The 12,165-nt window shown below is 26.7% G+C and overlaps 1 protein-coding gene across 1 annotated transcript; it reads left to right on the top strand.

The window, feature by feature from the left end:
- The first annotated feature begins 6,945 nt into the window (after nucleotides 1–6,945).
- Nucleotides 6,946–11,964, top strand: LOC111275580 (cellulose synthase-like protein E6). Its single transcript, XM_022860992.2, has 8 exons — nucleotides 6,946–7,350; nucleotides 8,736–9,057; nucleotides 9,769–9,909; nucleotides 10,003–10,134; nucleotides 10,198–10,410; nucleotides 10,521–10,745; nucleotides 10,815–11,162; nucleotides 11,281–11,964. The coding sequence occupies exons 1-8, from the start codon at nucleotides 7,055–7,057 to the stop codon at nucleotides 11,824–11,826; spliced, it is 2,223 nt and encodes a 740-aa protein (XP_022716727.2). The 5' UTR covers nucleotides 6,946–7,054; the 3' UTR covers nucleotides 11,827–11,964.
- Nucleotides 11,965–12,165: the final 201 nt, after the last annotated feature.

Below are 12,165 nucleotides of genomic sequence, written 5' to 3'. Positions count from 1 at the left end.
TTCATGTAGACATAAATTATAACACATAATTTTTATATAAAATATTATATGAATACAAAAATTTTAATATTTTATATGACACGAATATAAAAATCACCAAATCTAAATTTAAAGCTTCTTTTAAAATTATGGTGGGAGCATTCCTTTTTATCATACAAAGTGTGTTTTATGGTTAAATCTTTAACTTTTAATAAAATAACTATTTTATATTAATAATCAACTTAGCACAAGAAATGGAATAGTTGTTTTTATCCAAGTAATGTAAAGTTAATTGTATTAACGAGGAACCAAATTGATTTGGACCCCTAAACTCTAAACTATGTTAATTAGAATTAGTGATGACAATAAATAATAAATAAAATGGATATTTGTCATCATTTAATTTATTTATGTCAAATTTAGATACTTATAAATAATAAATTAATGAATTTAAATAAAAAATTTATTATATGTGATGAGTTTGATACGAATAATATCTTCTAAATATTTAATATCTGAATTTATTTAAATTTTAATAAATAATAACAGATATCCAAATTTATATCTGAACTTATTACTCTTTTACATATATAAATTATATAAAAATTTATTATTATGAAATATTTGGATCTTTAGTAAATAATTTTTATTTGTCATTAAATAAAAATGAACTCAAATTTTAAATTTAATTATTGATTATTTCATATTTTAAAAAATAAAAAATAAATATTTTAATAAATCCGAATATTTAAATACATACTATTTATTTAAATAAATATTTAAATATATATTAAATATTATAAATATTAAATAAATTTTGAAACAAATATTAAAAAAATAATATATGTCCGTTACTTTGTCGTAACTAGGGCTGTAAACGAGCCGAGCCGAGCCGAGTAGTGAGAAGCTCGAGCTCGAGCTCGACTCACAACTCCGGGCTCGATACTCGGCTCGAGCTCGATCGAGTTTTATTTTTCAAGCTCGAGCTCGATTCGTGATCGAATTCGAGCTACTCGAGCTCGCTCGATTAAGCTCGATTAATATGTAAAAATAAGCTCGATTCGTATACTCGACAAGAGTTCGATTATTCATGCTCGAACTCGAACTCGAACTCGGATTCGAAATATTTTATTAATTAAAAAAAATAAAAATATATTTAAATATAAAAGCTCGATTAGGCTCGCGAGCTACTCGAGTCAAATATAAGAATACTCGAATTCGGCTCGATCGGTAAGTCGAGCTACTCGAGCTCGAGCTCGACTCGACAATAATCGAATCGAATTCGAGTTTTTTTCGAATCGAACTCGAGTAGCTTGCGAGTACTAATGTATCATTTACACCCCTAGTCGTAACCCTCTCAAAGTAGATTTTTCAATTACAAGACAAATCAAAGGAAGCTTCAAATGACAAGGCAAAGCGGCTTGGCCACTCATTTGTAGCCTACGTGGCAACTTCGAGCACGCACATGTCAAAATCAAGTAAGCTTTTATCCCACATTTATACACCGGAGTTGTATTCTTTGTTCTATAGTTTCAATTAGACCATCATTTCTCTTAGTTGATATTTGTTTTTTGTTTTAACATAGTTAACAGTTTATCTCGTAATTCGTATATCTATATAATATAAAATATTAAAATTTATATATTTATATTTTATTTTATATAAAAATTATATTTTATATTTTATATCGATATAAAATTAAAAAATATTTTTTAATTTTATTAAATTGATATATAATTATTATTATAATTTTAAATCATATTATTTTTATATTGTATATTCTGTTTATATCATGTTAATCGTATTTTAAACTATCATCAACAAGATAAGGCAAACCAAAGAAAAAGGTGCAACAAGGTCGTGATCAGATCAAAGATGACTGTGTGGTTAACAGTATGTTGCTGCAAACGGCCAAAACATGAGTTCATGATCAAGGTAACAAAATCCAACATGAAGACAACAATGATGGGTCAGCGTACCTTGGAGTTTGCTTCCACGCTACAAATAATAATCCAAAAAAAAAATCATTTTCAGGATATTGACTTTTTGGCTCACATTTGATTTTTTTTTATGCAATTTGAAGTATTTAACTCCAATTTTTTTCAGAAGATTGAAGTTTCAAAGTAAGAGAGAGGTTGTAACGGTTAGAATTTAAATTTTAAATTTATTAAATATTATATTTTAAAATATTTATATTATAAATTAATTAAATTTAAATTTAAATTTTATTAACTTCTAATTTTTTATTTTTATGCTTGTTGATCCTTGCACATGAAATTGACTCAATTTTAGGACCAACATTTAATGATCAAAATCAAATTGTAAACATATTATTGAAGCAACAATTGATATTATAAAAAATCAGTAATAAATCGAAAAATCTTGACCAATTTAAAAGATTATTTAATATAATTAAAATAACTGAATTTTAGATTGTTCGAACAAGTTAAAAAAATTTAATGAAATTCATACTCAATAATATTATTGTTTTTAATAAACTATCGTTAAATGTGAAATTACACATATAATTATTAATTAAAGTCGTCAACATGATTTTAAAAAAATAAATATAAAAACATTGTCTTCTTGTAAGGTTCATTGGTACAATAATTTGATATGATGAATTATTGGCGGTATGTATGAAAAAAAAAATGTACCTTTTAAAGTATCAATATAATATCAATTCATTTTTTGTTAGTCAATGGATCTTATAATAACATAAAAGAAAATATTGGATCTGAGTAACAATATTTATTGTTAGTAAATCAAATATAATTTTTTTTGGTTCCCATATAATAATTTTATCATTGAAGATGCCTATTTCTTTGGCACTTTCTCCCAGTTGCATATGCCAAACAATACGGCAATTCTTTATATAAGACAAATGAGTCAAGCTAGAAAGTGTACAATAATGTAAATAAGAATGGACATCAAACTGTTTAAACATATATTTTCAGGGATCAGTACTTGGCAATAGGGGTAAAAAAAAAAAAATCAAAGAAATTGAAAATTAATTTAAAATTGTAGTATTTAGTTTGGATTGATTTTGTTTTATTCAATTTTGATTAAGTTCAGATATTAAATGTATATATTAAATTTAAATCGAATTTTAAATTAAAAAATTAAAATTAAAAATTAAAAATAAAACGAACCAAATCTAATTATATATTTTTGTTAGTTTATATCTATATTTTTAAAAATTTTTATAAAATAAAAATAATTATTTTATATCTAAATTTATTTAAATAAATTAAAATAATATATAAAAATTTTAAGTATAAAAATCGATAAATCAAACTAAATTGACAAATTTTGATTCAAATTAAAACAGATCATATAAAAATTCAATTTAAATTTGAATCAAATTTTAAAAATTTATAATTTTATATATTATTCAAAAACATAAAATTAAATTTAATTTCATTCAAATCATTATCCCTCCTTATTGTACATGAACTTGGAAAGAAGAAAATAGATACGAAAGTGGGTCTCATGAAAAATTGATCATTCATGGACTTGAATTTGGCATATCAGTTTTGACATTAATTGTGAAAAAGGATCAGGATCATGCCACTACCAAAGCAATAATCCATCAATTACTGATTATCAATAACTTTCAGCCCCTAAACAACCCCAATTTAAGAGCCATGGATCATCCTTTAACAATAATAGTTACCAATAATTCACTCAATTATTGGAGGTAGATTCCGTAAGGATAAGATTCAATGTTCAATCTTTAAATTTTTCTTAAACTTTGATATGATTTGAATTAAAGGTGTAATGATTAATATTTACAAATTATTTGAGTTTGATTAAGATAAAACTCAAATTATTATCGAGTTAAGTTTGAACTCAAACAATTTAATTTATCAAGCGAGCTAAGTTTGATTATCTTCATATTCAATTTAAATAACTTGTTAGTCTAATCAAAATTTTAAATTTTAACATATTTTTATTATTTTAATTAAAAAATTATTATTTTATCATTATATATATATCAATTCGAGTTTGAGTTCAAACACATAATTGAATTTGAAAGCGAATATGAAAATCAAGCTCATATTTTTATTAAACGAGTTTAATCGAATAAATTTGAATAATTTAATTTTTATTTCAAATTAAATTTAAATTTAAAAATTAAAACTCAATAGATTTTGAGTCGAGTTTGAATAATGAATTTGGAGTTGAATTATAGTTTAAGTTTTTTACTTTATTACTTGACTTGACTCGATTATACCATAATTTATATTAAAAAATTATAAATTAAAATATTATAAAATATTAATTTCTAATAATAAAAAATTTTCATACACATAAATTAAGATAAAAATACTAAAAGTTTTAAATTTTTAAATTCAATATTTAAATATATTATTATTGTTTTCATTATTGACTTTTCAAACTTTATTAGGAGCATTGTAATTTTTTTAAAAACCATTTATATTTTATAGATTGTAGATATGGGAAAAAGACAAACTTTTTTATGTAAAAAAAAAAAAGGAAAAAAAAAGAAAAAGACAAGCTTTTAGACAAACCAAATAAGATAAGATTGCAAACAGAATTTTAATCCTTAAATCTTTACCTAAACACGTTTATGCTATATCTTAATTCTGTATTATTTTGACCATTCCTTAATTAAACAATTTTAAATCTTTATATATTTATGGTCGTTAGTTATATTAATTGGACGGCCAATCTTAAACATACTTTTAATTTTCATACTTCTCTGTTGACTCGTTAATGTAGAAGACGGCTAAACCATATTTATTATATAGTCTTCCCCTTATCTATATTTTATTAATTTTTCCATAAGCAACTAACTGGCAAGTGTCACACTTTCTCGCCCTTGTGTTTCACGTCGAGTGTAAAGCCTATATGTTGGTACGGGTTATGAGTCAGGGAAAATTGTGTCAATTTGATTTGATTTGATATATTGAATTGATTTGGAGTTTCGACCTTCACATTAGTTCAATCATTTCAATTAATTATAAAATGTTATGCGAGAATGTTTGTTTGTCATTTTTATAATTGGATCATCGATTTTATAGCTTAATTTGGATTGGCACGTCAGTCTTAACTTCGTCATTTGGACCTCGAGCTATTTAGGTGGAACACATTCACCGTATAAATATAAATAATTTCTCTTAGATATTAATTTATATATATTTTCTATTTTTTTTAATTTTTTGGAATACTGATTTTAATGTCAAAGTACAAATATTAAAAAAAAATTTCCTAGTTTTATTATTAGCCTATCTTTCATCTTATGATTTTAAGTTTTTGTCCTCCATAAGATAAATTGGTACCAACCATAATTATAATGAAATTTAAATTTAATTTAACTCAATTAATTTATATAATTTTTTTTTAAAAAATAATATTTACTAAATTTAATATTAAAATTTTAATAACGATAACTTTTTTTATAAAAAAATATAATGAAATTTACAATATTGCATGATACATGTCTTATATAAAGGTGTTTATAGGTTGGATTGGATTAAGCTCATATTTGATATTAATAGTTTATATGTTTGTTTAGGTTCGGTTCAATCCAAAATTTTGAAATCCAAAATTTTGAGTTTCAAAAAATTTTCAAACTCGACTCGAATTCAAAAAAAAAAAAAAAATCAAATTCAACAATTAAACTTAATTTATATAATAAAAATCTTAAAAAATAATTAAATTAAAATTAACGAGATTATATTCAATTTACATATATATATATATTAAAAATCAAAATAAAAATTATATATATAAAATTTACATAAAACAACAAATTAAGTTTAATAAAATATATATAATTTTTAATTTTAATTTTTATATATATGTAAATTAATTTATATATAGTTTACGTATATATAAAAATAAAAAATTTAATTATATATAAATTCGATTGAATTGGATCAAGCTCGGGTTTTAAATTTTGTATTTAAGGTCCGACTCAAAATTTAATTTTTTGTCCAGACTCTCTTGAAATTTGGATGTATAGCTCAACCTTTTAATAGGTCAAGTCAATATTAATTTTTCTATAAATATTTATTAATATATATTTTGTAATAAAATATATTAATTTTAATTAATTTAAAATAATAATTTATATTATTTAATAAAAAATTTATTTACTAAATACGTATAATATAATATCCATTTTCATTCAAATAAAAAATTAGATTTTCTACTAAATATGAATAAAATTGATATCCCTATACAAAACACATGGATAGCTAAAATTGCATCTAATATTAATATCTATTTTACTGAATTCTTACTTCATTTCATCAAATTCACAGATGCAACGACAAGTTACCAGGCGTCGATATTTTTGTTTGCACGGCTGATCCGACGCTGGAGCCACCAACTATGTTGATTAACACCATTTTATCAGTCATGTCCTTGAATTATCCTGCTGAAAAATTAAGTGTCTATCTTTCTGATGATGGTGGATCACAACTTACCTTCTATGCTCTTTAGGAGGCCTCTCGTTTTTCTAAGCACTGGATACCATTTTGCAAGAAATTCAATGTTGAACCAAGGTCCCCTGAAGCTTACTTTACTCGGAATTTTGATGCGCATGACACTGCCATTAATGCTCAAGAATGGCTATCTATCAAGGTAAATTTGTTTTTTAGCATGTATTAAACCGTAGTTGTCGATTTTATCCTACGAATTTGGTTAAATTGACAAGTAGATATGAATCTTACTTATCATATAGTCAAAATATTTTTTATATTTTAAATTATCAGAAATTAAATTTATTAATTTTTTGTTTAAATTCTTTCATAACTTGAATGGACAACCTGATTCTTTATCAAGTCTAGTCCTATGATGATAAGTACATTATTAATTTATAATTATTAGTTAAAAGGTAATTAGAAAAATATCGCAACTTTGTTTTTATCAATAGTCGAAGTATTGAGAGAGCAACATATTTCTCGTTCACTCAGTTATATGTAAATCTAGTCAATAAAAAAAAATTGAAAGAATATATTCTCATTGTTCCTTTCTCTACATGACTAATATATGTATATATCCCATAGCTACCTGAAGAGCTTATTATTGAGAAAAGGGAGGGATGGGAAATAGAAAGGATACAGTAGAAGAGAAAGACAAAGCTTTGGCTCTATTTGAAACCAAAGAAGCAAAGGGGAAGCTTGCTTTGAGGCTATTTTCATCCTCAATATTCGTTGGCATATGCTTGATATGGGTGTATAGGTTAACAAACATTCCAAGAGTAGGAGAGAGAGGAAGATGGATTTGGATTGGTATGTTAATGGCCGAACTTGGGTTTGGTTTCTACTGGATCCTCACTCAAGCTGTTCGTTGGAACGTTGTTCATTACTATCCTCTCAAACAAAGGCTCTCTCAAAGGTTTGTCAAGTGCTCTTACTATAAGTTGCTTAACTTTTGTTTCATATATTCACTGTATTATGTCTTCAATATTATCAAAAAGTCCGGCGTAAATGTTTGGTCATGGTCACCGGCAATAGTAGCAGTCGTGGTGGTGGCTAGTCCCTTCTTGGTGGTAGTCTCTTCTATCGCGTTGTGACAAAAAAATTTATTTTATTGAAAAATTGTAAGGATTTTTTTGTAATTAATTATTTAATATTTATAAATTTGTTAAAAAGACAATAAGATTTCAAACCAAGCTTGTATGTGTTTAAGATTAAAAAAAAAAACAAAAGTTTTACGTAGATTTTAGTAGTTTTTTAATGATGAATAGTTTAATGTTAATGAATTGGCATATAGATGCAACTTTCTACTTAATAAAATATAGTTATTAATGTGTCGGTTGGTAAAAAAAAAATTCTCACCACATCTCAGAAAGTAATTGATAAAAGAAAATAAAAAAAACAAAAGACAAAATTTCTAGGAGAGTGTGTGACTCCATAAATTCGGTGGCTGACATAGCAGACCAAAGACCATATAAATGTAACAGCAACACTTAGGGCAATGAATTCAATTATTGATTCGAGATCAAATGATTTATTTTGAAGTATTCAGATTTTTTATCCTTGAAATTAAATCAGCTTTTGATTTGGGTTTAATTATAATAAAAAAGGCAGAAAATGGATAAAAGCAAATTACATGTTATTTTGTCAAAGACAAAATTAGGGATGCTAATAGTCCTACTAGGGTATCAGCAATAAATTATTTTTTATCTTTATTTTAAAATTTTGTATTATATTTATTTTCATACTATATTTATCAAATATTTTAAATTTATTTATATTTTTATACTTACAAATATTTAATTAGTATGAACAATTTTCATACCTATAACTTTAAAAAAAATAAAAAAAAATTATATTTTATTTTATATATTTAGATAATTTTTCTATAAATATTTATATGCCTCCCCCCAACCCTCACAAAGCGGGAGCCTAGCACATCAGGGTTTACCATTTTTTTTATATTAATTTTAATTAATTTAAAATAATAATTATATTATTTAATAAAAAAAATATTTATTAAATATATAAATATATATTTATATTTATATATTTAAGATACGAGTACAAGATAAATATTATATTATTTGTTGTTATCCTAGTATTCAATAAAAATTATACATATTTTCATTTTTATTTTTATATCTATAATATAATATGCATTTTCATTCTAATAAAAAATCAAAATTTTCATTAAATATAGATAAAATTAATATCCTAATCAAAACACCCTTTAGTTAAAGTTATATCTAATATTAATATCTGTTTCACTCGAATTCTTACCTCATTTCATCAAATTCACAGTTATGACGACAAGTTACCAGGGGTCGACATTTTTATTTGCACGGCTGATCCGACGCTGGAGCCACCAACTATGGTGATTAACACCATTTTATCAGTCATGTCCTTGAATTATCCTACTGAAAAATTAAGTGTCTATCTTTCTGATGACGGTGGATCACAACTTGCCTTCTATGCTCTCTTGGAGGCCTCTCGTTTTTCTAAGCACTGGATACCATTTTGCAAGAAATTCAATGTTGAACCGAGGGCCCCTGAGGCTTACTTTACTCGGAATTTTGATGCGCATGACACTGCAATTGATGCTCAAGAATGGCTATCCATCAAGGTAAAATTCTTTTTAGCATGTATTAAACAGTGGTAGTCCATTTTATCCTACGAATTTGGTTAATCTGATAAGTAGATATGAAAGTTACTGATCACATCGTCAAAATATTTTTTATATTTGAAATTCTCAGAAATTAAATAATATTAGTAATTGAAACTAAAATTACATCAATTTTTTAATATTAATATTTTACCAAAATATAAATGATATATTAATATTCACAAGTTATTCGAATTTAGTTTGAATAAAATTTAAATTCGATTCAATTATTATTGAGTAGCTCGTAAATTTAATTAAAATTTTTAATTTTAATATATTTTAATATTTTAATTAAAAATTATTATTTTACTTATATATATCATTTTGAGTTGAAATTGAAATTCAACTACATAATCGAACTTAAAATTGAATATAAAAATTGAGTTATTATTTATTAAATGAGCTTAATGAATCAAGCTCAAATAACACAATTTTTATTTTGAATATAATTCAAACTTGAAAATTAAATCTCGATTGAATTCAAATAAAGCTTTCAATAGTGAATTTTAAGTTCTAGTTAGATCTTATATTAGAGATAATTTAAGTATCCAAAATTTATTCATAAAGCATGGTTTTTCATAGAAAAGATGTATAAATTTGCTGGTGAAGATAAAAAAAAAATTGCTTCGTAATAACAAAATTAATTGTTCTTTTTCTTTTTAAATTTTGAAGAAACAATATGAAGATATGAAGAAACGAATTGAAGCAGTCACCAATAAAGGCAGTGTTCCTGAAGAACTAAAGAATCAACACAAAGGATTTTGTGAGTGGAATTCTAATGTAACTAAGCAGAATCATCAGCCCATTGTGCAGGTAACAAACATACATAATTTCACCTTGTAAAAATTTTAGAAAACTTTTAAGAATATTCTTTTGTTTTGATTTCACTTTCCTGAAAAATTTCAGATTGTCATTGATGGAAGAGACAGAAGTGCTGTAGATAGTGATGGATGTAGGTTGCCAACGCTAGTTTACATGGCACGAGAGAAGAGACCGGATTGTCCTCATCACTTCAAAGCAGGAGCCATGAATGCACTGGTAATTCACTCCTATGTATTAGTTTAAACTTACATATGGTACTAAATAATTTCAATGGCGCAGATAAGAGTGTCATCAGAGATAAGCAATGGAGAAATCATCCTGAATCTGGACTGTGACATGTATGCAAATAATGCAGACTCAATAAGAGAGGACCTTTGCTTCTTCATGGATGAAAAAAGAGGCCATCAGATTGCTTTTGTGCAGCTTCCACAGAAATTCAATAATATTACCAAGAATGATCTTTATGGAAATTTTTCCACAGTACTTAATAAGGTTTGTTTTTAACTAGCAAGAATGTGTGCTCGCTAGAAATAAACCTTTGGTTTTAAGATATTGGAAATGTTTGGATTATGTTCTTGGCTGATTTCTTTGATGATTTGAAGGTTGAACTTGCTGGAGTAGGTGGTTTTGGTGCAGCCTTGTACTGTGGCACCGGCTGCTTTCATCGACGAGTGAGTCTTTGTGGAAGCAAGTATTCCGATGAATCTAAAGGATTGTTGAATTTGGAAACTAGAAAGAGTGATGAAAGAACAGTTGTTGAATTGGAAGAAGCATCAAAAGTTCTTGCTAGTTGTGGCTATGAGAAAGGAACTCAATGGGGAAAAGACGTATATCTCTTGTTCTAATCCTTGTTTTTATTTGACTCGTGAAACTGATCATTTTTAATGATTCTGCAGATGGGATTAATATATGGGTGTCCAGTGGAAGACATTGTTACTGGCTTGACAATCCATTGCAGGGGATGGAAATCAGTTTTTTACAATCCTGATAACACAGCTTTCCTGGGTGTTGCTCCACCCACTTTAGACATAGCTCTTGTTCAGTTCACAAGGTGGTCTGATGGAATGTTCCAAACTTTCTTATCCAAATATTGTCCCTTCATATACGGATATAAGAAGATAAAATTGGGTGCTCAGATGGGATATTCTGTTTATCTGTTATGGGCTCCAATTTCCCTGCCTAACCTGTATTATGCAATTGTTCTTCCCCTTTCCTTGCTCCAAGGCATTCCATTATTCCCACAGGTAATTCACTTACCACATCCTGCTATGTTATGAAGGCAATAATTCCTGTATTTTCTGCCACTCATAACCAATTTTCAAGTCCAAAAGATAATAAACTTGATTAAAATTTTTGATTCAGGTTTCAAGCAGATGGTTTATACCCTTTGCATATGTCTTTCTATCTAAGAACATTTACAGCATAGCTGAGGCTTTAATTTGTGGAAGCACATTGAAAACTTGGTGGAACCTGCAAAGGATGTTGATGATTCGGAGGACAACTTCCTTCTTCTTTGCCTTCATCGATTGCATTGTGAGGCAATTGGGATTATCTCAATCAACATTTACCCTAACCGCCAAGGTGGTCGATGAGGATGTGTCAAAGAGGTATCAGCAAGAGATCATGGATTTCGGGAGCACCTCCATTATGTTCACTGTTATAGCAACATTGGCAATGCTGAACCTTGTCAGTTTAGTTGGAGTAGTTAAGATGTTTTTCTGGGGTCTAGACTACAAGGATATAGAAAAGTTGATCTCTCAGGTTATCCTTTGTGGGCTTATAGTTCTGGTTAATGCACCAGTGTATGAAGCACTCTTCTTTCGCAAGGATAAGGGCAGCATGCCGGCTTCAGTCATGTTCAAATCTGCTGTTGTAGCTTCATTGGCATGCCTTGTGCCTTTAAAATAAAACAATTCATGTAGTCTTTTTCTCCTCTTGTTATGGTATACATTATCAAGGGTACCTGCTCTAAATATGTACTCCACCATATAATTAAGAGCTTAATCCTTTAAAATAAAACAATTCATGTAGTGTTTTTCTCCTCTTGTTATGGTATACATTATCAAGGGTGCCTGCTCTAAATATGTACTCTACCATATAATTAATAGCTTAATTACTGTAAAAACAGGGAAATTGGCTTCTGCAAATTGCCATTGCAGCGCTTAATTCTTCCAACATCTGACAGCTAGCTAAGAGAACTCTTAAGAACCAAAGCAACAAGCAAATTTATTCCATGATTATTTAGTC

Source organism: Durio zibethinus, chromosome 25 (genome assembly GCF_047325235.1).
Source record: "Durio zibethinus cultivar Kanyao isolate XHJ-2024 chromosome 25, ASM4732523v1, whole genome shotgun sequence".
Lineage (NCBI taxonomy): Eukaryota > Viridiplantae > Streptophyta > Magnoliopsida > Malvales > Malvaceae > Durio > Durio zibethinus.
Note: the sequence above shows the minus strand (reverse complement) of the source record. Positions and strands in the feature narration are given on the sequence as shown.